Source organism: Belonocnema kinseyi, chromosome 6, assembly GCF_010883055.1.
Source record: "Belonocnema kinseyi isolate 2016_QV_RU_SX_M_011 chromosome 6, B_treatae_v1, whole genome shotgun sequence".
Classification (NCBI taxonomy): domain Eukaryota; kingdom Metazoa; phylum Arthropoda; class Insecta; order Hymenoptera; family Cynipidae; genus Belonocnema; species Belonocnema kinseyi.
Genome location: NC_046662.1, coordinates 43,570,467 through 43,598,428, shown reverse-complemented (window position 1 = coordinate 43,598,428; position 27,962 = coordinate 43,570,467). Strand labels below are relative to the sequence as shown.

At 23.1% G+C, this 27,962-nt stretch overlaps 1 protein-coding gene across 5 annotated transcripts in view; it reads right to left on the bottom strand.

Moving 5' to 3' along the window:
* Positions 1-26,404, bottom strand: part of LOC117175725 (PAN2-PAN3 deadenylation complex catalytic subunit PAN2) — a 145,912-nt gene extending 119,508 nt beyond the window's left edge. For all 5 annotated transcript variants that reach the window (XM_033365506.1, XM_033365508.1, XM_033365509.1 and 2 more), the window contains exons 1-5: positions 26,037-26,404; positions 17,186-17,361; positions 16,911-17,080; positions 10,505-10,625; positions 593-789 (exon numbers count right to left, since the gene is read on the bottom strand). In XM_033365506.1, coding sequence (XP_033221397.1) covers positions 593-789; positions 10,505-10,625; positions 16,911-17,080; positions 17,186-17,361; positions 26,037-26,115 — 743 coding nt within the window. In that variant the 5' untranslated portion in view covers positions 26,116-26,404. The remainder of the gene's footprint in view (positions 1-592; positions 790-10,504; positions 10,626-16,910; positions 17,081-17,185; positions 17,362-26,036) is intronic.
* Positions 26,405-27,962: the final 1,558 nt, after the last annotated feature.

Sequence of the window (27,962 nt, the reverse complement as noted above, 5' to 3'; positions counted from 1 at the left end):
AAAAATCCATTTTTTCTGATTGACCAATAAAAATAATTAGAAATGTTTAAGAACTCTTCAACAAACATGAAAAAATCGGTTAGACGTTTTTAAACACCCATATGTGTTGTAAAACTAGGTTTTTCAACGTGGGGTAATAAGTTACCCCACGTGGCCTTGCTGAAGTGTGGCCGCTAAGGCTTAATTGGTTTAATTTAATCTGGACAAGTAGCCTTGAGAGAGAGAGAGAGAGAGAGAGAGAGAGGAATTCATTAATTCTTGTGCATGATCCTGATTTATCTACAATATGCCTGTTGAGTAGCTATGACAGCGCCACCAATTTGGAACTATTGGGAAGAAAATTGAATTTGAATTTAATTTTAACAAGCAATCTTATAGTAAATAACTAATTTTAGACCTCAGTATAATATTCCTGATTAAAATGAATGGATATTTATTGCTTTTTTCAATTTAAATTTCTCTAATAACTTTGAGATACCCAATAATTCGCGTGTCAGATGGCGCTGCTATCAAGTTAAAAGAGATACCCTACATGCGTAAAATAAATTCCAAATTTAAAATCAGAAAGGAGGAAAGTTGTGCCTTTTCTCACCTGTTACTAAAGCCACAAGTGACGAGGTAATTTCCTTGGACGTCAAAATCACTCAAAGAACCACTGTGGGTGTCTAAAGTGTGTTCGATGGAGAGTGTGTTTGGGTCTCGAAGATCGATCCTGCCTGCAGGATTACCGGCACATATGAGTCTGCTATGCTGTCTCAATATTGCACAACCACTCTCACCTACATGAACCTACAATAATACAAATTTTTACATCTTTCTTGAGGAAAAAATCGGACGTCTAATGGAAATAGTGGTCTATCATTTCGCCACCTGGTGGCGAAAACTGGAACTAGAAGAGTAGGTATCATTTAAAAGACGTACATTAATTTTTGCATAAAAGAGGGTGCCCTTTTTAATCAAAGAACAAAATTCCCGGTCATTTCCCGGTTCACAAATATTTTTCCCGGCCAATAAAATGTAAAAAATCGAAATATAAAGATAAACAGTAAAAGTACAAGTAATACAAAAAAAAAACCAACTAAAGCTTTGAAAGTGGAACTCTTGATGTTTTAACTTTTAAAATTAAAGCTTAAAAGTATTTAAATTCTAAAAATTCCTATTTAATTTTTCAATAATTTATACGTATAATCTGGCATGTACTAACACTTTTCAACTGAATAATTTCAAGTTTAATGAATTTAAACTGCAAAATTCCGAATTTTTAATATTCATAAATTATAGAGTTCAAAGATTTAGATTAAGCTCCAGAAATATAAATCCAGGTTAACATTTTCAATACTCTAAATTAAAGAATAAATCAATGAACCTTAAAAATGGTCAAAATTATATTATTCAGTTATTTCCGGCCAATTAATATTTTTAAATTTACATTTTTTCAACTTAAAAGTTCTTAAATCAGAATTTAAATTGTTTTTATTTTAAATAGTTTAAGCACCCTTGAAATTTTTTACTTTTGAAATTGTTGTCAAAACTTCTCAAGAACTTTAAAAATTAATTGAATTTGTCCTACAAATTTGAGAAAATTCTGCGAATTGAAAAAAAATGTCCTTAAAATTTGGATTTCTAAATAACAATTGAACAGTTATTATTTATAGAAACAATTAGAGTAATTTTAGGAGACATTTAGAAGTTTGAAAAAGATTAAAAATTAATTTAGAACTTAAAATGATTTCAAATAATTTTAACGAAACGTGTTTACCGAAAAAATTTGGTTATATGTAACGATATTTCGGTGCAAATACAGCTTACAAAAAATGCAGCTTACAAAAAATGTAGAGGCTTTGTAAGAATTGTGAAAGGCTCCAAACGAATAAAAACATTTTTTTTAATTCCTAGGAAAAATTGAAAATGATTCTTCATTTTGGAAAATTATTTTAACAGAATATTCAAAAAGATTTTAAGAGAATTCCAATGTTATTAAAAACAACCAATGGATAATTTAAGGATTTCTTTTTAATTTTTAAGATTTTCTAAAAATTGTAGGACAAATTTTATTCAGTTTAAAATATGTTTAGAAGTTCTGAAATTTTGTTTCGAAAAATTCGTTTAAATTACTTAATATAATTTTAAGGTTTTAATTAATTTTTAATCTTTTCAATACTTCTAAATATCTCTTAAAATTAATCAAATTTCTCTACAAATAATACGTGATCAATTATTATTTATATATCAAAATTTAACAATTTCCCTTACAAATTAAACATTGTATTAAGTAGAACAACAAAAATTATAACGTTAAAATGTTAAAAGATTTTCGCAATTTTAACAATTGGCTTCAATTGAGCCGTCTTAAATTATAAGTTAAATATTGCTAAATATTAAATAATTATCCTTTTTCTTAATAAAAACTCTTTCAATTAAATGGGTTCAAATTGGAATAATTTAGACTGAAACTATATTTTTTATTTAATAAAAGCCAGCGGCCACCCTGATAAAAATATTTTTACGATATTTTTGTGAAGTAAAAACAATTTTAAAAAATTGAATTCTGAGAGGCAAATACTCGAAAGTTTAAATTGAAGAATCAATCAACGAATTTAAAAATTGTCCAAACAATTATTCATAAACTGAACACTTCTTAAATTAAAAGTTAAATTATTTATATTTTAAATGGTTAAAAAATCCTTAAAATGCTTCCAAATTTTATTGGAAAATCTTGAAACATCTGCACGTTGTTTACATTTTTTTCAAATTTTTAAATTATTTTTGAAATTATTTTAGAACTTTTAAACATCCTTGAAAATTAATCCACTTTTTTCTAATTTTTTTCTTAATTCTGTCAAATTAAATAAATTTCCTTAAAATCTTCCACATGCATTTTTGATAATTTCGTAAATCTTTTTAAATAATCACTCAAAATTATCTTTAAGAAATAAAAATCATTTTCAATTTTCACAGGAAATGTTTTTTGATCTTCTGAAGCCATTCAAAATTTTTAAAAAGCTTTTGAATTTGTTGTTCGAGATCTGCCAATATCTAGATTTTCTTTTAAATTATGCCGTGGGCTATTGACACCGAAATTCAACCATTTTTTACACACAAATTACATTTTTTAAATAGAAGAATTAAAATCTAACGTTCAAAATTTAGTTTTTAATATTGACTATAATTACTGATTTTGAATAAACAGTCAGATATTCCTAAATATTAATTAATTCTTATTTTTCTTAATTAAAAAATTTCAAATTGAATGGTTTAAAAATGTAATATTTTAGACTAATCTATAATAATTTTAAAAATTAAAAATAAATAAAAATTAAAACAATGAAAATAAAAATTTTTAAAATCACTATTAATTTAGATTGACAGTTGATCAACTAAAAATATTTTTTATCTAAAATTTTCGATTTCAAACGCTTCTAATTTTGAATGGCTTACGTCTTTAAAACTGAATTTTAAAATTCTTTAAACTAAAATGTACACTTAACAATTAAAATCTAAAATAAAAAATTTCTTAAAGTGGAAGATTTTGGAAATACGCATTCTAAAATGAATTACATATATAACATATTACATATATCACCTTATTAGATGTAAATTCGATCTAAGCCCCTTTGTTTCCAAAAAAAGACTTATTTTTAGTATCGAATAAATAATTTAATATCTGCAACAAAAATTGCGCGGAAAATAAAATGGATCTTTAAAATCGTACCTATTCTCTCTAGTTCGGATTTTTCTCACCAGGTGGCGTATCGCAGTTCAACCATTCCCAAAAGTCAGGTTGTCTGGTGATTAGCTCATTTTCCGGGGTTTTTCAACCGATCAATTTAATGGTGCCTTTTTGTAATTTTTTTTTTTGTAACACATGACACTAGACTGATCGAAAAATAAAATTTTAATCCGTATCAATACACTAAAGATTAATATTATCGACATAAGAAAAATTTTCAGTTGCATTTTTAACCATATAGTTGAATTTTCAAGCCAAAAAGACAAATTTTTTTAGAATACAGTTGAATTTTCGAAAAAAAAATTAAATTGTCACTCAAGAGAGATTGATTTTCAAATAAGAAGTTCAACTTTTGTTAACATAGAAGATGGATTTTTAAAATAAAAGATCTAAGTTTTAAATAAACAGTTGAATTTTCGAAAAAAAAGATGAATTTTCGAATAAAAGACGAACTTTGAAGAAACGACATCAATTTTCAAATTAAAGAGATCAATTTTTTAAAAGAGAGTCGAATTTTTAACCTGAAGTGTTGAATTTCTGACAAAAGAGTTTATTTGATGCAAAAAAAAGATGACTTTAACAATATAGATACATTTTTAACAAATAAATCAACTTTCAACAAAATAATTTATTTTTGATCAAATAGTTGAATTTTAAAGAAACAAAGATGACTTTCCAAACAGAAATATTATTTTTCTACCAAAAAACCATAAATTAATTTTAAACCAAATAGTTAAATTTTTTACTAAAAAAAAAACATTCATTTTTTAGAAAAGAATTAAAAAAGCTAAATTTTAAACAAAATAGTTTATTTTTGACCAAATAGCTAAAATTTTAACGAACTAATATGAATTTTCAGCCAGGGAAATTAATTTTCAACCAAAAGACGAATTTTCAACAAACGACATAAATTTTTAACTAAATAGTTGAGTTTTCAACTGAAAAAAAGTAAATTTTTTAGAAGATAGTGGAATTTTCTTCCCGAAAAGTTAAATTTTCGACAAAGAAGTTCACTTTGAGTGAAAAAATATGATTTTAACAAAATAACTAAATTTTCACCCAAATAATTAAACTTTCAAAAAAATAGATGAATTTTTAACAAAAAAAAGATGACTTTTCAACCAGGGAAATTAATTTTCTATCAAAAGACGGATTTTCAATAAGCTACATACATTTTCAACCAAAATTTTGAGTTTTTAACTAAAAAAGATCAATTTCAAACAACAGAGATTATTTTTTTTACAAAGAAAGATGTTTTTTCAACCGAAAAGAATAAAAATTCAATAACACAGTTGAATTTTTTACTAAAAAATATAATTTTACCAAAACGTTTAATCTTAAACAATATAATTAAACTTTCAACAAAATAGTTGATTTTTTCCAAATAACTGAATTTTTAACCAATAAGATTAATTTTCAATAAACTACATAAATTTTCAACTAAATAGTTGAATTTTCAATTAAAAAAGATCAATTTTTTAGAAGGCAGTTAAATTTTCGACAAAAATGTTCACTTTCAGCCAAAAAAACGATAACATTAACAAAATAGCTAAATTTTTAACAAAATAATTAAACTTTAAGCAAATTAATTGATTTTTGAACAAATAGCTGTATTTGTAATGAAAAAGATGACTTTTCAACCAGGGAAATGAATTTTCTACAAAATAAATTAATTTTAAACAAAATATTTATTTTTTTTTTATTTAAAAGTCCATTTCTTAGAAGAAAGTTGAATTTTCGATAAAAAAAAGTTCACTTTCAGCTCAAAAGATAAATTTCTAACCACGACAGATGCCTTTTCTATAAAAAAGCTAAATTTTAAACAAAATGGTTTATTTTTGACCAAGTAGTTTACTTTTTAACGAATAAATATAAATTTTCAATCAGGGAAATTAATTTTCTACCAAACGACGAATTTTCAAAAAAACGACATAAATTTTTAATTAAATAGTTGAGTTTTCAACTGAAAAAAGGTCCATTTTTTAGAAGATAGTGGAATTTTCTTCCCGAAAAGTTTAATTTTCGATAAAAAGTTCACTTTAAGCAAAAAAATATGACTTTAACAAAATAACTACATTTTTAACTAAATAATTATAATGTCAACAATTTTCGACCAGAAGATAATTTTACCAAAACAGTTACATTTTTAACAATAAGATTAAACTTTCAAAAAAATAGTGAATTTTTTTCCAGAAAGCTGAATTTTTAATTAAAAAATATGAATTTTTAACCAAGAAGATTCATTTTGAACAAAATACATGAATTTTAGAATAAACAGTTGAATTTTCTACAAAAAAAAAAGGTCAATTTTTTCGAAGAAAATTGAATTTGCATCCCGAAAACTTGATTTTTCGACAAAAAAGTTCATTTTTCAGCAAAAAAAAAAAAATGAATTTTTAACCACGATTGATAACTGTTTCACGATAAAAGATCAATTTTCGACCAAAAAAGATGACCGACAGAATAATTTTCTACCAAAAGATGAATTTTCAACAAACTACATAAATTTCCAACCAAATATTTGAATTTCCAACTAAAAAATATGACTTTTCAGCCACCCATAGATGACTACTACCATAAAAGATTAATTTTCGACCAAAAAAAGGCGACATTAACAAAATAGTTAAATTTTGAACAAAATAATTAACTTTTGTAATGAAAAAATATGACTTTTGAATCATAAAAGATGGATTTTTAATTCAAAAGTAAAAACTTTTAAATAAACAGTTAAACTTTCGGCCAAAAAATACCACTTTAACAAAATAGTTAAATTTTCAAATAAATGCTTGAATTTTTAACAAAATGTTGAACTTTTAACAAAAATAAAATTTAACTTACAGAGATGAATTTTCAATAAAAATGATTAATTTTCTACCAAAAGACGATGTTTCAAAAAAGGACATCAATTTAAAAAAAAAACAGTTGAATTTTCAACTCCAAAAGAACAATTTTTTAGAAGACAGTCGAATTTGCAACCTTAAAAGTTGAATTTTCGACAAAAAAGTTCATTTTCAGCCAACAAAGATGAATTTTCAACCACGATGAATTTTCGATAAAAAAGATGATCTCAACAAAAAAGCAAATGTTTGAACCAAACAATTAAATTTTGAACGAAATAATTGATTTTTCACCAAATACCTGAATTTTTAACACAAAAAATATGACTTTTCAACCAAAAAAGATAAATTTTCAACAACGATAGAATGTTTTTCAATAAAACAGTTAAATTTTCAACCAAAAGAGATCGACTTTAACGATACAGATGATTTTTTTTCCAAATAGCCGAAATTTAAAACTACAAAGATGAATTTTCAATTAAGAAGCTTAATTTTCTAACAAAAAGATGAATTTTTAACAAATTAGTACGTGAATTTTCAACTAAAAAAGATGCATTTTTCGGAAGAGGGTCTTCAACCCGAAAATTTGCATTTTCGAGAAAAAAAAATCATTTTCAGCCAATAAAGATGAATTTTCAACCAAGAGAAATGACACTTTCACCATAAAATATGAACTTTAAATCCAAAAGGACGAATTTCCGAAAAAAGAGTTGAATTTTCGACCAGAAATTACGACTTTGACAAAATAGTTGAATTCTTAACAAAATAATTTAACTTTCAACAAAATAGTTATTTTATTTAACAAATTGCTGAATTATTAACCTACTAATATGAATATTTAACGGAGGAGAATAATTTTCTACTAAAAAGTGGAATAGTTAAATTTTCAGTATAAAAAAAATAATAATTTTCAATAGAAATGAAAACGAATTATCAGCCAGTTGAATTTTTAACAAAATATTAAAGTTTTCAAGCTAAAAAGTCGAATTTTTCATAAAAAAGTTAACTTTCTAACGATAAGAGGAATTTTCAACCAAATAGTTCAATTTTCAAGCAAAGGAGATATATTTTCAGCCAAAAATGGAAACGTTAAATTTTCAGTTTAAAAAACTAATTTTCAACAAACAAAAATAATTTTTCTATGGTTGAACTCAACTAAAAAGACGAATTTTTTAGAAAATATTTTAATCCTCTGCTGAAATTATGAATTTTCAACAAACAAGATTAATTTTTTACCCAAATAGAAAACTAATTTTTTAACAAAAAAAAAAAAGCAAATTTACAACAAAATATTGAAATTTTATGCAGGAATTTCTTATGCAATTTCTTGTGCAAGGAAAAAAATTATTTTTGAGCAAAGTAGTGGAATAGTTTAATTTTTAGTTTAAAAAAGTAGATTTTCAGCAAAGAAGTTATATTTCCAACCAGAGATGAATTTTCAATTAAAATGGTGAATTAAACAAAAAAATTAACTAAAGACTATAAATTTCAACGAAGTAATTTTATTTCCAACCTATAAGATGAATTTATAACCGAAATGAAGAATTTTTCAAAGAAAAAGATCATTTCCTACAAAAAAAATCGATTTTTTAACAAAATACGTGGATTTTCAACAAAATAGTTGAAATTTCAATTAAAAAGACCAATTTTTATCTAAAAATGGAACAGTTACAATTTCAATTAAAGAAATTAATTTTTTACTGAACAGAATAACTTTCAAATAAAATTATAAGTTTTCAACTGGAATTGTTGAACTTTATACCAAAACACATACATTTTCAAACAAATAGTTTAATTTTGAAATAAAAAGTATCAATTTTCAAGCAAATTTTCAATCAAAAATAGAATAGTTAATTTTTCTCTTAAAAATTTCATCCTTATGCAAGAAGAAAAATGAATTTGAAGCAAAGTAGTTAAATTTCCTATTTGGAATAGTTACACTTTTAGTTAAAAAAATTAATTTTCAACAAAGTAGTTACATTTTGAACCAGAGATGAATGTCCAATTTAAAGGTTGAATCTTAATAAAAAATTAATTAGTTCAATTTTTAACTAAAAAAAGACGAATTCGCAACGAACAATGTAACAAAAATCCCAGTCCCAAAATAAAAACGATATTTATTTTCTAAAATTCTCTGTTTCACGTCAGGATAATTATTTTATAAATTGATCAAAATGACAGAAATAAATAAAACTTGAACTTTACACGGATTTTTCAGAAAAAAGTTAAGTTTAAAATCATAAAAGAGGAATTTCTACATTTTCAGATAAAAAATTAATTTTTAACAAAAAAAAAAAAAAAATGAATTTGCAACAAAATATTGAAATTTTCAAATAATTTAATTTCTATCCAAATAGAGGAATTTTTAACAAAATTAATTAATTTAATTAATTAATTTTCTACCAAATAGTTAAATATTCAACTTATAAAGAAACCAATTTGACTCAAGAATGAAATAACTACATTTTCAGATAAAAAATTAATTAAAAAAAAAACGAATTTGCAACAAAATATTGAAATATTCAAAAAAATAATTTAATTTCATACTAAATGAATATTCACGAAGAAAAAATAAATTTAAAAAAGCAGTTTCTCTTTAAACCTAGTATTTGATTAAAAAAAAGAATTATGAAAAAAAATAGTTGATATTTAAAAACAGAGTTAATATTAAGTCAAAAGCAGTTGAATTTCACCAAATAAGACGAATTTTCAAAAAAATTATTGAATTCTTAACCAAAACAGATTAATTTTCAACTAAGAAGTTGCATTTTGAACCAAAAAGGATGAATTTCAACCAAGAGGATTAACTTTCTACAAAACATACGATTTTCTCACAAAATAGATGAATTTTCAATAAGAGAAGATAAATTTTCAATTAAAAAAATTAACTCTTAAATAAAAATGCAATTGTCACCTTTTGGGGTGAAAACATTAATTCTTAATTTAAAAAAAAAGAGTTCATAGCTACATTTCAACCAAAAGTTGATTTTTAACTAAAGATTCATTTTATAAAAAAAAAAATGATCAAAATACATGAATTTTTAACAAAAGTACTGGAATTTGCAATTAAACATAATAAATTTTCAGCCAAAAATTTAAAAACAATTCAGATTATTTTCGAATATAAATATAATGATAGACTTTTCAAGAAACAAAAACTAGCTTTTATCCGAGAATAATTAGTCTTTCTGTTAAGGTTCTATTAATTGAGTTAAAAAGTAAGCGAAAAAACGAGAGAGTGAAAGTTTCTCAAAAACAGGAGAAAAATTAAGAAATCTTTAAAAAAGGGAAAAATAGTTTATAGACGATCCCCAATTTTTTAATTTAAATTATATCAATGTTTATTTTCAATTGTTTCCATTTTTGAAGAAAAATTGTGCAAACATAGTATAAATTTCAATGTTTTCTTAAAATTTGAATCAAATCTATTATAATAAATATTTTTTAAATATTTCTAGGATCATTTTAAAGGTAAATTTTTATAGAATTATACCAGCCTATCACCATTATTGTTAAAAAATTTGCTTGTATGGTGCAACAGATTTAGAATTAAAACAAAAATGTTGGAAAAATTTCAAATACTTTTTCTGATAAAAGAAATATTTTTTGTAAAATATGGGTAATAAGTAATTATGACGTTTCTATCACATTTATTTAAAATACATATATGTAATTTATAAACAAAGTCGTTATTTATTATTCAAACGTTGTAAAATATTTATTATATTAAATTTTATTTAAATTTTTATAACAAATGAAAATTAAATTAAACAAGAATGATTAAAATTAAAATAATATGAGAGAAAAATTACAGCTAATAGAATTGAGATTAAAAAAATATATATATAAAGTAGAAAAGATAAATGTTTCGATTCAGTTAAATTGTGAAAAAATAGAAAATAATTCCAGAGTTATAATTACGACAAAAAATACTGACCAATCCTGTCTGAGTGTATCTCGTGAGATTAAAATCAATCAGTTTTTCTTGATGACCAGCCATTAATAATCTCGTCGGAGAAATTTGGAGCATGCATTGCATATCCGCCATATTTTTTGACCTGCAATATTAAAAGTAAGAGGAAAAGGTTGGAAAATATTTTTATTCAACAGAATTCGGCTGAAATGTTGGGGAAAAAAATCCTGTAAATTATCTTCCTTGGATAAATCAGGGTGGCCGTTTTAATCAAAGAAAAAAATAAAATTCCCGATTCAGTTCCAAAAATATAAATACAAGTTATCATTGTCAATACTTTCAATTGAGGAATCAATTAATGAATAAAAAATTATTTTAATTTCAAATAGTTTAAAAATAATTAAAATGTTTCGAAATTTTATTTTAAACTTTTAATACATCTAAATGTTGTTATACATTTTTTTCATATTTTATATTATTTATCCAAATTTTTTCAGAACTTCTAAGCATCCTTTAGAATGATTTTAATTTTTCTTAAAATTATTATTTTTTTAATTCTGCCAAATTAAAAAAAAAAATTTATCTGACAATCTTCCACATTCATTTTTGATAATTTTGTAAATCTTTCTATATCTTTTTAAATATTCACTTAAAATTAAATTTTTAGGATAAAAAATCATTTTCAATTTTACTAGGAAATGTTACATTATTATTCTGAAGTTTTATAAAGCTTCTAAATTTTCTGTTCGAATTCTGCCAAAATTGATATTTTATTTTAAATTAGACCGTGGGCTATTTACACCAAAATTTTGGTACGAATAGCCGGATTTTTTCGGTAGACGTAGACACTTCATTTAAATTATTTCAAATTTTTTATTGATTTTGAATTTTTTCAAAACTTCTAAATATCTTTTCAACTTAATCGAATTTTTTCTAAAAATAATATTTCTTCAACTTTTGTTATTTATGCATCAAAATTAAAAAATTTGACTTGCAAATTAAATTTTTTGAAATAGAATCATGAATATTGTAACGTTTGGAGATTATTTTTTTTTCTTAGTTTTCAAAATTTAATTTATAATTATTACTGATTTTTAATTAATTCCGATATTTCTAAATATTAGGTGATTGTTCTTTTTTTTTAAATTAAAACAATGTCAAATTAAATGGTTAAAAATATAAATATTTTAGACTGAAATAATATTTGAAATTTAATAAAAGCTTTGAATTTTGAATAAATTATTCTGAAGTTATTTTAAAATTGAAAATAGTTTATAAAGCTAATTTAAAGGAATTTAAAGGAAGTAAGAATTCGATGATATTTAAAAAAATTAAAGATGAATTTTTAAAAAATCATGTAAACTGAAAACAATTTAAAAATATTGTGAAAATAAATTATAAAAATTGTTTTTTTTTTATAGTTGTTGGATGTTTTATAAGAAAATTTCCCAACAAAAAAATCTCTGGACAAAAATTGAAAAGAGGAAAGAAAAATGAGAATTTGTATTTTTGTCCATTTTTTAAGGGTCTTTTTTTTTAATTTGAATAAAAAGATGAGTTTTCAATTAAAACAATTAATATTAAACTGAAATAGATGGACTTTCAACCAAAATTAATTTTTACTAAAAAAGCAAAACTGTAAATCAAAACTTAAATTATCAAATATTAGGTTAATAAAATGAATTTCCAATAAAACAGAAGTTTTTTTTAAGTAAAGCTATAAATAAAATATTGGAATAGGATTAAATTTTGAGTTATAAAAATTACTTTCCACAAAAAAAGTGAATTCAGAAAAAAGTTACATTTTCAAACAAATTGATAAATTTTCAACTAAAATTGTCAATCTTTAACTGAAATAGTTTAATTTCCAACCAAGAAGATTAATTATTACCAAAAAAAATATAAATTTTCAACTAAAAAAGATCATTTTCCTATTAAAAATTGAAAACTTAAATTTGTAGTCAAATAATAAATGTTCAAGCAAAGAGACGAATTTTTATCTAAAATTATGGAATATTCAAACATAATAATAATTACATTTTCAGTGCAAAAATATAAAATAATTTTTCATCCAAAATCCGAAAATGATCATATTTAACCGTAATTCTTGAATTTATAATCCAAAAGAATAATTTTTAAACAAGAAGATAAACTTGGTAAGAAAAAGATCATGTTCTACAAAAAAAAAAAGAAAAGATTTTCAACAAAATATGTGGATTTTCAAAGAAATAGTTGAATTTTCAATTAAAAAGACAAATTTCCATTCAAATTGTTGAATTTTGACAAGAAAAAAATCAAATTTTAACTAAAAATGGACAATCAAATTTTCATTTGAAGGAATTAATTATTTTATTTTATATAATATATTTTATATATTATTTTTTTATTTTAATTTATTTAATTTAATTTATTATTTAATATTATTTTATTAATATATTTTCAACTAAAACGATGAAAATTCAACTGAAATAGTTAAAAATTATATAAGAACTATGCATTTTCTACAATAAATATAAATTTTGTACCAAAGAGGCAACTTTCGTTTGATTTATAAATAAATAGAAATTCAATGATAAATTATTATTTAATTAAACCGAGATAATCTGAAAAATCTGCAACTGAAGATAAAATAGAAATCCCTTTTTTAAATTGAGAAAAATGATAAAAATAATGAAAAATTGAATTTTACTGTCGTCAGAATAAAATTGATTTTTAATTTTACCGGTTAACATGACAAAATTAATGTTCAACCAAGCAGATGAATTTTCAACTTAAACTATGGAATATTAAACTGGAATAAGTTAAATTTTCAGTAGAAAAAAATAAACTTAAAAAAATAGTTACACTTCCAAACAAATTGATCAATTTTCAAAATTTTGACTGAAATTATTGAATTTTAAACCAGAAAGGCGAATTTTTAATTAAAGTGATGAATTTTTAACTAGAATAATTCGAAATTTTTACAAAAAGGTGAAGTTTTGAACAAGAAGTTCAATTTATACCAAAATGGACCAATTTTCAACCAAAAAATATCATTTTTCAACCAAAAATAAAATAATTACATTTTTAGTCAAAACATAAGTGTTCAACCAATGAGATGAATTTTTAACTAAAATGATGAAATACTCAATTGGAATAATAGTTACATTTTCATTTTAAAAAAAAATTAACAAAAAAATAAAAAAAAAAGTTAAATTTTCGATAAAAAATATTTTTATACCAAAGAAAAAACAATTTTTCAAGCATATAAATCATATTTCAACCAAACAAATGAATTTTTAATTAAAATGATGAGTCTTCAAACAATATAATTAATTTTAAAAAAGTATAAATATCAACTCAGTAATTTAATTTCCAACCTAGAAGATGAATTTTAAACTGAAATTATAAATATTTAAATGGAATACTTGAATTTGTAACCGAAAAGAAGAATTTTTCAAAGAAAAAATTATTTTCTATTAAAATACAAATTTAAAAAAAATAGTTTCATTTTAAAACAAAAAACATCCATTTTCAACAAAAATTAGAATAGTTCAATTTTATGTTAAAAATCTAAATTCCTATGCAATAAAATTGATATTCAACAAAGAAGTTACATTTTCAACCACAGATGAGTTTCCAATTAAAATGGTGAATTTTCAACTAACATGATAAATATTCAAATGAAATGCTTGAATTTTTAACTGAAAAAATGAATTTTTCAAAGAAAAAGATAAATTTATTTAAAAAATCGATTTTTGCATCTAAAAATGGAACATTTACATTTTCAATTAAAGAAATTAATTTTCTACTAAACATAATAACTTTAATCTAAAATGATGAATCTTTAACTGGAATTGTTAAACTTTCCATAAAAATTAATCTTCCACAAAAAATATAAATTTTCAAAAAAAAAAGTTTAATTTTGAAATAAAAAATATCAATTTTCAACCAAATTTTCAATAAAGAATAAAAGTTAAATTTTGTCTTAAAAATCTCATTCTTATGAGAGAAAAAAAAAATTAATTTTGAGCGAAGAAGTTAAATTTTCTATTTGGAATAGTTCAATTTAGGGTTAAAAAAATTGATTTTCAACAAAGTAGTTACATTTTCAACCAGAGATGAATTTCCAAATAATATGATAAACATTCTAATGGTATAATTGAATTTTTAAACGAAAAGAAGATTTTTTCACAGAAAGAGATCATTTTCTACGAACTAAAACTTGATTTTTTATAAAAATACGTGGATTTCCAACAAAATAGTTGAATTATCAATTTAAAAAAGATAAATTTCCATCAAAATTGTTCAACTTTGAAGTATAAAAAATGTTGTCTAAAAAATCTAATGTTTATGGAAGAAAAAAATTAATTTTGAGCAAACTGGTTAAATTTTCTATTAGAAATAGTTACATTTTTAGTTAAAAAAAATCGATTTTCAACAAAGTAGTTACATTTTTAACCAGAGATGAATTTTCCAATTAAAATGGTAAATTAAAAAAAATATATATATTTTAACTAAACAGTATTAATGTCAACCATGAATTTTATTTTCTACCTAGAAAATGAATTTCCAACTAACATGACAAATATTAAAATGAAATTCTTAAATTTTTAACAGAAAAAATGAATTCTTCAAAAAAAAAGATCATTTGCTACAAAAAAAAAATCAATTTTTGTAAACAAAATACGTGGATTTTTAACGAAATAGTTCAATTTTCAATTCAAAAAGACACATTTTCCTTTAAAAATTTAACAGTTATAGTTTCAATTAAAGAAATTAATTTTCTACTGAACATAATAACTTTTAAACAAAATTATAAGTCTAACTGGAATTGTAGAACTTTCAACCGAAAAGAAGAATTTTCAACCATAAAAATTAATTTTCTACAAAATAAGAAGAATGTTTCCACAAAATACATAAATTTTCAAAGAATTAGTTTAATTTTGAAATTAAAAATATCAATTTTCAACCAAATTTTCAATAAAAAATAGAATAGTTAAAGATTTAGTTAAAAAAATAGATCTTCAACAACGAAGTCACATTTTCAACCAGAGATGAATTTCCAATTAAAATGATGAATTTTCAAAAAAAAATTTAACTAAAGAGTATAAATGTCAACCATGTAATTTTATTTTCAACATAGAATTATAGATCACAGAATAATTTTTCAAACAAAATAGTTTAAGTTTTACATAAAAATAGCAATTTTCAACCAAACTTTCAATCAAAAATAGAATAGTTAAATTTTTTGTTAAAAATCTCATGTAATTTTATTTTCAACATAGAACTATATATAATAGAATACTTTTAAAAAAAAGTTTAATTTTAAAATAAAAAATATCAGCTTTATACCAAAATTTAAATCAAAAATAGAATAGTTAAATTTTTCTATTAGGAATAGTTACATTTTTAGTTAAAAAAAATTTATCTTCAATAAAGTAGTTATATTTTCAACCATAGATGAATTTCCAACTAAAATGCTGAATCTTCAAAAAAAAAAATTAATTTTTAACAAAACATATTAACTTTTAACTAATAAAATTTTTTTAATGAAAAAGTTCGATTTTTCAATAAAAAAAGATGAATTCGCAACGAAAAATGCATATTATAATTCAGAAATATTTCTTTTGAAAAAAATAATCCTACTCTAAAAATTACTTGAATTTATCTGAAATTCGAAAAACGGAACTTTAAACTTGCGACGGATTCTAATATTTTAAAAACGGATAATTATTTTTATAAATTCCCGTTCCATTTTAAAAATTCTCTGTTCCAAGTGAAATTATATTTTATTTACAGAAACTCCCAGTCCCAAAATAAAAACCATATTTATTTTCTAAATTGACCAAAATTGTAAAAATAATAAAAACTTGAATTTTAATGCGATCCCGGTTTTAAGTTAAATTCCGGGTCAAAAAATTCCCAACTTACTGGTCAAGTCGTCAATCAGTTGAAATCTGTTAAAAGAAATGTTGAAGAATATTTTCAAATGCTCTCAAAAAATTCAAAAGAATTCAAGAAAATTGAGAAATCGGTATACAACTAAATTTTCATTTAAAAAAGTGGCTCCAAGTGACTGTTTGTTCCATTTTTCCCCCCTCAAAATTCTTCACTTTCCCTGACTAAATTTTTTCCTGATTTCCAGGTTTTGCCTGACTTACGGCCACCCAGTTTACTTGTTCCAAAATTCGAATTTCATTTCTTGATCCACTTTTTCCTCAATAGATCTTTCTCGAGCATGATAATTGAGTTCTAGCAAAAAAAAAAAAAAAATATCCCAAAAATATTCCAATTATCTCCGCATGTTTTTACATAAGTAAATTCCCGGTTTTGTTGATTCAGTGGTCAAATTGTACGAGTTTCTATTGTGCAATTAAAAATTATAAAAACAAGTCTGGAACTTTTTGTCGTTAACTAAAGAGCCTAAAGTAATTCAGGTCATACATACGTATATGTAAATATTGGGATACCACGTCGTAACTGATATCGCAATTGGCTCCGTGTCAGCATTAAAACTCCTGTATCCTCGGAATGAATATGACGAACCTCTTGATTTTCGTGCACTTGAAAAGAGGTGTATTTTTGCAAACTAGATCCATAATAAGACGTTACGTGACCCTGAAATCAATTCCGCTCTAGTAAGAAAAGAATCCTAGGGAAAATTGAAAGAAAAAAAAAACAAAAAACAAAACAAAAAACGAAAAAATCTGATTTAATTAGTACCCCTTGGTTTCCCATCCATAAAAGTTCTTCCATTGAATCGAAAGAAACGGTAGACACTCCAAATCGGTCTCCTCCATCAGCGAGCAATGCTCGTCTTTCATGATATTCAGCTCCGGCAAATTCCTGTCCCAATTCCTCCAATCCATCTCCGGGCAATACGTAAGCCGGTTCCTCCCCTGTTTCAAAAATATTGGAGAACTTAGGGAGAATAATTTGAGATCTTTCAGGATTAATTTGACAGATTTTGAATTATTAATTGAAAATTTTTCGAAGATTAACCACAGGGTGTCTACTCAAATTGTGGATAGAAATTCCCAGACATAAATTATAAATTTAGGATTATAATTCATTTTTTTTTCAGGCCTTGAAACTATCTAAATGTGTCAAAATAGTAGTATTCATATGTAAAACTGAATGGCCGGTTTTTCTTTTGTGAAAGTAAATAAAGAGATAAGGAAGAGAAGAAAAACATTTTTTTACGAAAATAGGGTAATATATTCTTCTAATTAAAATTAATGCTGGTACTGGAATGAACTCAATTTAAAACGCTTCGAATTACTAAATTTTCAAGTCAAAGTATTACATTTTCAACGTGATAGATGATTTTTTAACAGGAGAGATGAATTTTTAACTAAAAAAGATCAATTTTCAACCACAAATCGAATAGTTAAATTTTTATATATTTTAATTTTAAATTAATGTAATTAATTGCATTAAATTATTACTAATTCATTATTTAATTATTATCAATTTATTTTTTCAAATTCATTTAATTTTAGTTTTTTGTTTTGTTATTTTTTTACGAAAATTATCAATCTTTTACTAATAATAGTCGAATTTTCAATGAACAAAGACGAAGTTTAATTAAATTTTCAAAAAAAAATTTAATATTTAACCAAATAGTTGAATTCTCTACTAAAATAGTTTAATTTTCTACCAAATTGTTGAATTTTAAAGAAAAAAGCTAAATTTTCTTCAAAACAGTTGATTCTATTTCTGAAAATATGAATTTTGAACTAAAATGATGAATAAAAAAATATAATTTTTAATTGAAAACAGTTAAAATCTACAAACAAAGACCAGCTTTCAACAAAATATTTTAATTCTCAACCAAAACAAATTAATTTTGAACCAAACTGTTGCTTTCTTAATAAAAAATTATGAACTTTCAACCAGCTGTATTTTTAAGCAAAAAAGATTAATTATTTTCGAAAAGAAACGAATATTCTACGCAAATGTTTTAATGTTTAACCTGAAAATACGAATTAAAAAAAAAGTTAATTTTCATCCAAATACATTAACTTTGTACTAAATAGTTGAATTTTCAACCAAAAAACATAAATTTTATACCAAACATTGAATAATTAAATTTTGGGTTTAAAAAAATAATTTTCATTCGAATAGATCAATTTTTAACTAAAATTATGCAATATTCAACTAGATTACTTAGATTTTATGTTTAAAAAATTAATTTTTATCCAAAAAGATGAATTTTCAACTCAAGTGGTTGAATATCATACCAAAAAGATATTTTTTTTTACTGAAATTAGGAATCTTTAAATAGAAAAGTTGAATTTTGAACCAACAAAAGCAACTATTTTTCTACAAATTAGTTAAATTTTCAACCAAAGTGATGAATTAAAATTAAAATGATGAGTTTTCAAACATTTAAAAATTATAAAAAGTATCAAAATTTTTGTTTCGAAAATTTCAAAAACTTACATTTGGTTTTAAAACTTTTGAAACATTTTTTTTTTAGTTTCAAATAAAAAGAATAAAAAAAATTAAAACAAAAAAATTCCCTTAAAAACTTCAAGATTTTTTCGACATTTTTAAAAATATTTTGAAACTTTTTAAAATTTCCCAAGGAATCTTAAAAAAACATTGCTTTCTTCAAACACTTTAAACTTCTTAAAAGGCTTTACAATTTTTTCAACTAGAGTAGTTGTAAAAACCCAGCTAAAAAAATAAATGTTTAACCAAAAATTCAACTGGAATACTTAAATTTTCAGTAAATAAAATTAATTTTTAACAAAAAAAAGACAGGAGCTTACAACAAAATAGTTTTTCTGCAATAAAAATGAATGTTTAACAAAAGAGTTTAACTTTCAACTAAGTACTTGAATTTTTATTGAAAGAATATAGATTCTTACCGAAAAATTGACAGTTGAATCCAAACGAAAAAGACGAATTTTCAACCAAATACTTGATTTTTTAACTAAAAAATATCAATTTTCAACTAAAATGATAAATCTTTAACTGATATGGTCGAATTGTAAAACAAACACATGAATTTTCAACAAGAAAAAAAACGAAGTTTTACAAAATTATCGAGTTTGAATCTAAAAAGACGAATGATCTAAAAATGATCTATTTTCAACAAGAAAATATTATTTATCAACAAATATTTTAATTCTCAACCAAAACAGATTAACTTTGAATCAAACTGTTGCTTTTTTTAAATATTAAATAATTACATTTTTAGTTTAAAAAAGTAATTTTCATTCGAAGAGATCAATTTTCTACTAAAATTATGGCATATTCAACTGGATTATTTAAGTTTGTTGAATTTTTAACCAACATAAACAACTATTTTGCTACAAAATAGTTAAATTTTCAAGCAAAGTGATGAACTTACATTTGGTTTTAAAACTTTTGAAACATTTTATGTTAGTCTCAAATTCAACTACTGGGTTCAAAATTATGTTGTTGAAAATTCACATTTTCAAGTTAAAAAATGAAAATGTTTTTAAGATTGATCAAAAATTAAAATAAAATTACTTAAAAACTTCCAGATTGAATTTCACATTTTTAGAAATCTTTTAAGATTTTTTGAATAAATTAATTTTTCAAACTAGAAAATCATTTATAAGTATCTCAGGAATCTTAAGAAAAAATTTCGACCGTCTTGAAACCTTTCAAAATTCTTGAAAAGCTTTAACATTATTTTTTGAAATCTTCAAAATCTTACATTAGTTTTCAATCTTTTGAAATATTTTATTTTAGTTGAAAATTCGTCTTTTTGACACAAAATTATTCCTAATAGTATACATTTCCTGAATTTTGTTTAAAAATTCAACTAATTGAAAAAATCAGTTTAAACTTTTTTGTTAGGCTATCGTATTTTCGAGTTTAGAAATTAAATTGTTTTAAGAATTTAAACAAATTCAAAAAATGAAAAATTCCCTTAAAATCTTCCAGATTTTTTAGACATTTTTTTAAAGCTTTTGACTTTTTTCCAAATTTCCTGTAAAAATTAATTTTCAACATAGAAAATCATTTATAATCTCACCAGGAATTAAAAAAAAAAGGTTTACTTCAAACATTTCAAAATTCTTAAAAAGTTTCAACATTTTTTCAACTGGAAAAAGTTAAATTTTCAGAAAAAGAAATTAATTTTCAACAAAAAAAAACGACCTTTCAACAGAATAATAATTAAAAAGATAAAATATCAATTGAAATGGTGAATTTTCCACAATAAAAAAAATAGATTCTTAACAAAAAATATACAGTAAAATTGAAACAAAAAAGAAGAATTTTGAACAAGAGTGAAACTTTTAAGCTAACAGATATTTTTAAACAAGAAAATTAATTTTCATCAACAAAGGAATAAATTTAAACAAAAAAGTGCATTTAAACTAAATACTTGATTTTTTAAATAAAAAAGATCGATTTTCAATCAAAAATAGAATAGTGATATTTCCAGTTAAAAAAATTAATCTCCAACAAAAAAAAAACAATTTTTAACAAAATAGTTCAATCTAGTAATATAAAGCTAATTTTTCAAATTAATAATAACTGTTACTTAATTTTATATCACAATAAAAAAAAAAATTTCGAAAAATTCCCTCAAAATTTTCTATTTTCTAGGTGAGTAAACACTCTAAGAGGATATAAATTGTGAAGAAAAAAATGGATTTTAAGAACGCTTATATTTTTAAATAATTTGTTAATGATTTCTGCCACGAAAGAATTTATTTTTTTAAATTGTAAGATTTTAGGACATGAAAATTATTTCAATAATAAGATTTGTGTTACAATTTACTGTTTTTATTTCTTTATTTCATACTTTATTTTTCTATAAATAATTTACTTATGTGTCAATGTTTAATTTAAAAAAGTTAAGTTAATTGTAATAAATAATTCAGTAAATTAAAAGTTTTTTTTAAAGACAAGAAAACAAACGGAAGTTTTTCAAGAATTGGGGAAATTTAAAAACAGTGTAGACGCAGGGGAATGACTCGAAAACAAAAGTCCACTCTCAAGCTGAAGTATTATTGCTAAATTGAGGCCAAGAAAGTTGGATCACAAAAAAGTTATACAGGTTCGAGGACACAGTCTATAGAAGATGACAATCTCAAAGTGACACTAACCCAAAATTTGAAACATTGCGATAAAAAATTTAATTTTCAGATAAAAAAAAATTAAAAACAAGTTTCCGAGATATAAAGTTTCTGAGCCAGTGTATATAAAGTTTTATGGGGAAAAAGACAGCCAATTCCGAAAAAAGTCGATTGAGGATTTTCAGATTAAACTTTCATCTGTTTCAAAATAATAATAAATAATAATTACGACCGTAAAATAAGTAAAATTTTAACTAAAATTTTATTTGATAATTTAATTTCTGAAAAATTCGTTTACCACATTCAGTACTTGATTTTAAAATAATTTTATATGCAATAAACCAATTTTCGATAAAAATTCTGTTTATCTAATTCTGTACTGGCAGCCATTAATTAAACTGAATATTAAATTGCCTTTAAGAGTTCCTAATTTGAAGATTCAAGAAAAATAAATAAATCTGAATTTCTTTTTGTTAAGTCATTATGTGAAATAAAAAAATTCCATTAAAGCAGTAGAATAAAAATAAATTTTACGAAAAATCAGATATAAGATAAGGTAAGAAAGTTCTAAAATTGAGATACATAATTTGCTTGGTATGAAAAATATTTGAATAGCTACTAAACCACATTGATATAAGTCTATCAACAAGCAAGGACATCTAAGATTGTTTCCCAATAATAGCCAAATAAAGTTGAATACTTCGGAAGACAAAATACGTTATAAAATCCAAATGATAACAATTTCAGACAGAATTACAAAAACATAAATAAACAATACAATAAACTCGTATGTAGATCTTAAAAATAAATCTGATAAATTCAGGGTGAAGGAAAAGAAACGATTAAAATTCTAACGTCAAAGTTTAATTTAGTACATTGAAATTTTAACGATTCAAGGCTTTTTATTTAAAAACAATTCAGTTTTGTATATTTGACTTATAATTGCTCATTTTAATTAAAACTGGAAAATATTACTAAATTTGGAAAATTTTCCTTTTTTAATTAAATTTTTTTTAATTGAATGGGTTAATAATTTCTTATTTTAGCCTAAAACAAAATTATTAATAAATAAAAGTGTTCAATTATGAAACTATTCATTTGAAATTATTTGAAAATTGAATGACGGGCGGAAATGAGATATACACCTTTTTTTTTAATGAGCATTTTTCCCTCATAATAGAACGAAGCGTAATAAATTTCTTCGTCAATTTTCTTAGCCGATATGCAAGAAAAGTCGAATTTCGATCATTTTAGAAATTTGGAAACACTCTGGTGCAAAAAAATCGCTCAATTTTAAATAATGATTGTACTCGCGTGATTAAAAAAATTCAAAACAATAATATTTTTATTATTTATAAACAAAATTTGTAAGTATTTACACATTTTTGAAATATTGCGATTTTTTGTACCAAATTTGACCCACAGAAAAATATTCTAAAAATGTGTTTACGAGTTAGAAAAAGAAATATTAGAAATTACCTTCAAAATGAGCGAAGGAACTTAAAAAAATGTTAAATATTTCCGGAGTTATTCAAATTTTTCGAAAACGTAAAAATTTCCACTTTTTCCAAGATTTTCTCAAAAAATAAAAAATTATTAATGTTTCAATTTGACATTTAAATTTTATTAACTACTGATCTTTAAAAATGAATTATTGTTCAATTTTTAATACTCAAATTATAGATGAATTTTAAAAATCATTAATGAATTATATTTACAGTTTTTCAATTTACAACGTTTTTTATCACATATTTTTAATTTGAAACCCTTTTAACTTGTTTTTAAATTGTTTAGGTCTTCAAAACTAAATTTTCAAATTATTTTAATTGAAAATGCACGCTTAAAAAAAGATCTAAAATTAAACATTTGTTAACTAAAAGATTTTGGAAATACGCATTGCACAATTTTTCAACAAAATATTTGAATCTTCAATAAAAAAAATTCAATCAGTTGCATTTTGAACAAAACATGATAAAATTTTTACCAAGAGAGATTAATTTTTCATGAAATAGTTCATTTTTTCAGTCCGAAAATATGTATTTTCAACGAAATAGTTCATTTTTCAACCGGGAATAAATTTCTCACATTAAATGGTGAATTTTTATTTTAAAATTTAGCCAAACAGTTGATTTTCCAATAAAAAAAACATTAATTTTCAATGAAACATACCATGGTCGATATTTCAACTAAAAAATATTTTAATTCTTAATAAAAAAGAGTTGATTTATTCCAGAGAATACGCATTTTAAACAAAATATGTAAATTCTTAAACACGCAAATTAATATCCAGCTAAAAAATTGTATTTTTGACCAAAAAGGTAATATTTCTAAAATTTTGAAAAATCTTTAAAAATAAAAAAGTAGCTTAGAAGTCTGTTGAAGTTTTTTGAAATTTGCTGTGAAGATTTTTTGTATAAATTAATTTTTCAAAATGGAAAATAATGCATAATTTTCCCAGGAATCTTAAGAATTTCTTTTTCTTCAAAAATTCTTAAAAAGCTCAGAATTTTTTTTTTAAATCTTCAAAAACTTACATTTAGTTTTAAATCTTTTGAAATCTTTTATTTTAGTTAAAATTGTAACTATTGGGTTGAAAATTACCTTTTTTGTTGAAAATTCATATTTTCGAGTTAAAATGAAACTGTTTAAAAAATATATTAAAAATTAAAATACTTGTAATATATTTAAATTTTCAACCAAATAATTTTATTTTTAACCTGAAAGGTGATATTTATAAAATTTTGAAAAATCATTCAAGATTATAAAAATTCTTTGAAAAACTTCCAGGTTTTTTTTGCATTTTTATAAACCTTTTGGAATTTTTTTGTAAAAATTAGTTTTTCAAAATAAATTTTGTTTGTAATTTTAGCAGGAATCTTAAGAAAAAATTTCTGTGGTCTACAAACCTTTCAAAATTCTTAAGAAGCTTTTATAATTTTTCTCGTTATCTTCCAAAACTTATATTTTACTTAAAATTGAAAAAAAAATGTTTTCCAATTTTTCCTAAAAAAATTCTGCATATTTAGAAAAATTGCCTCAAAATCTTCTAGAATTTTTTAAAACAATTATGGAAATCTTCTCTTAAAAGTAATTTAAAAGAATGAAAATTTTTTGCAGAAATCTTGAGAAGACTTTTTTATTCTCATAAAGCCTCCCAAAATTCACATTTTCAGAAAAATGTACAAAATTTGATTAGAAACTTAAGATATTTGAAGTGATGGAACATACTTTTCTTCGAAAAATTTTTTATTTTCTCCCCAACCAAAAAATTAGATAAACTAAAATTACCGACAATTTATAATACTTATTATAAATTGTATTTATTAATTAAAAGTACAATAATAAAATATTTTTATTTAAAAAAATTAATGTTTTAAGTTTCTAAAATTGATTGAATTTAAAATAACAATAATTTAAAAAAAAAGATAACTGGATTTATTTTCGGAATTTTCCATATATCCCATAATGAACTGCTCAAATAATAAAATTCCTAAACCATTTATATTATTGCTGAATTTGAAAATTCCCGACACTAAAGTTTCCGAATAATAAAATTTCAGAATAATAAAATGCCAGAATTGGAAAATTTCCCGATAATAAAATTCACGAACAGTTTATAATATTACCGAATCGATAAATTCCCGACAGTTTATAATACTTATAAGTTTTATTTATTTATTAAAAATATAATAATCAACTATTTTTATGTTTAAAACAATATTTTTAATGTTTAAAGTTTCTAAAATTATTGTTTGAATTTAAAACAACAATAATTATAATCTATATAAATAGCTATAATTTAAAGAAAATTTTCATCCAGAAACTTTTTTAAAAATTATTATAAAAAAAAAAATAATAATATCTATAATATGTATTATAAACTGTAAGGAAGAATTTAAATATGGGAAACCTAAAAAATCCTAAAAATTAAATAATCAAATATTTTTAATTAAAAATATTTTTTTGATGTTTCTAAAATTGTTTGAATTTAAAATAACAATAAAAAAATCTGGATGAAAATTGTTTTTAAATTATAGTTATTTTCAATTAAAAATATAATTAAAAAAAAGTTAATAAAAAAATATATATTTTTAAAATGAAAATATTTGATTATTCCATTTTTAATAGATAAGTAACTTTTATAAAAATAAATTGTTTAAATTAGATACAAATTGTAACAAAGGCAAGCACACTTGTTGACATATGTCAAAAAATTGAAACCGCGTCTAAAGTCGAAAATGAGACTTAAAAAATCTCGAAATAATCCGTCAGTCTCGCAGGGTGATTATGCAGAAATAATTCTATTTAAAAAGTAGCAATAAAATATTGAAAAAAGGCCAAATTCTATTCAATCTGGATCAAAATGATTGACGTGGAACTTTTAATTGAGGTATGTATTTTGATTTCGATAATAAAAAGAGGTAGAGTTGTTTGTGAGAGAGAATTAATTGTAAGAGTAGGAAGAGTTCTGTCAAAACAGTGACAGCGAGTGTGACAGGAATACTCACACAACAAATCATGTTCTGCAGCGACAGCTCCTGTGGCGTCTACGGACGGATCGTATTGTCCTAAGACCGAGAAGTCCATTTTATTGAAGGTCCAGCCGTATTGGGAGCATTAAACGGCCGTTAGAAATAAGGAAATAGTGATTATTCGATGCTGGGGCCCTTTTTTTCATAGCACTTGGTACATCATCAGTCGCCTTGGCAACTGTGCAACAAGCGCGTGCCACTTCCGTCGCAAAACTGGTTTCAATTACTGAAGAGCTGAGCACCAAGGCACGTCGCGATTACGGCATTGCCCGTACTTCAACCGCGATTTCTAAATTCCGCCGAAATCGTCTCTGGGAGGTACATTTAATTCATGATTTCACGTTTCAATGCGCGTTCTGCGACCAAGGACGAACAATGGCCCTGACGGTGGCGCCTCTCGCGCTCATGTCCCAAAAACTTCGTCTTAAGGCGGCAAATTTAAATAGTTGCTTTCATACTTTTGAATTCAATTTTTAATTAATTCTAACCTATGATATCTAATAATAATAATGGATAGGAATTCTCAGAAATCTCCCATTTATTCTTGTTAAACACTTGATTGCATAGTTTTTACAATTTTTTCTTTTGAATTGCTTGGAATTTTGTAAAGTGCAGTTTCCAAATGGGATAATTGAAAAATCCCGAGAAAAAATTTCCGAATAATAAAATTCCCTAATTGGTAAATTCTCGAATTTACACAATTGAAATTTTTTAAAATTAATATTATTTATTTATTAAAAATACAGTTAACAAATATTAAAAAAAAAATATTTTCGATGTTTAAAGTTTCTAAAATTATTGTTTAAATTTGCTAGAGAGATTGATCAGCAACCTGGGTCGGAGCAGTGTTGCGGAACGAACGTGTTATTTACTTAAATAGCACGAGAATTCTGGATCAATCTGAAAAATCTCTATCCCTTCCACACACTAATCCTTTCCCCTGCCGAGTGAGTCACGCCTACCCCGAAAGGGAAATGGCTTAATGGTGTAATAATAATAAATGAAAAAATAAATTTCTAGATTAAAAATCTTTAAAAATCTTTTTATTTCAAACAATAATTTTAGAAACTTTACACATCAAAGAGAATTTTTTTTGAAAGAAATATTTAATTATTGCATTATTAATCAATAAATAATATGTATACAAAATTGCAATCGTTTATATTCTAAAATTTTCTTTTAGGATATTTCGTAATTTTAGCAGATTTCTATCGGGAATTTGCAAATTCGGTAATATTACGAATGGTTTGGAAATTTTTTATTTTGTAATTATATTATTTAGGAATTTTATTTGTTGGCTGTTTTTTAATTCAGGAATTTTAGAGAGTCGCGAATTTTATTTTCGGGATTTCTTAGGTTTGCCGTAATAAGATTGCCAAATAATTAGACTCCCGAATTTAAATAATTTACAAATGTTTTTTGAATAAATGTTATTTATTTATTAAAATACAGTAGAAAAATATTTTTTAACATATTCATTTTGTCAGATGAATTAAAATCCCAAAAAATAAAATTCCCGACACTGCAAGATTCCCGAATTAGATAATTGCCGAATAATAAAATTCTCGAATAATAAGATTCCCGAAACTATAAAATTACCGACATATAAAGATCAAAAATTATAAAATTCCCACAATAATTCCTGACTAATAAACTTCCAGAAGGGTTTATAATATTACCGAATTGGAAAATTCCCGATAGTTTATAACATTACCAAATGTAAAAATTCTCGAATTTTTAGAATTAAAATTTACAAAAATTATTTATTCATTAAAGATACATTTGATAAATATTTTTAAGGCAAACAAATTATTTGAAATTTTTTTTCACCGTTTAAATTCTGGAATTTTTTAGTTAGGGTATTTCGTAATTTTCACAAATTTTCTGTCGGGAATTTGCAAA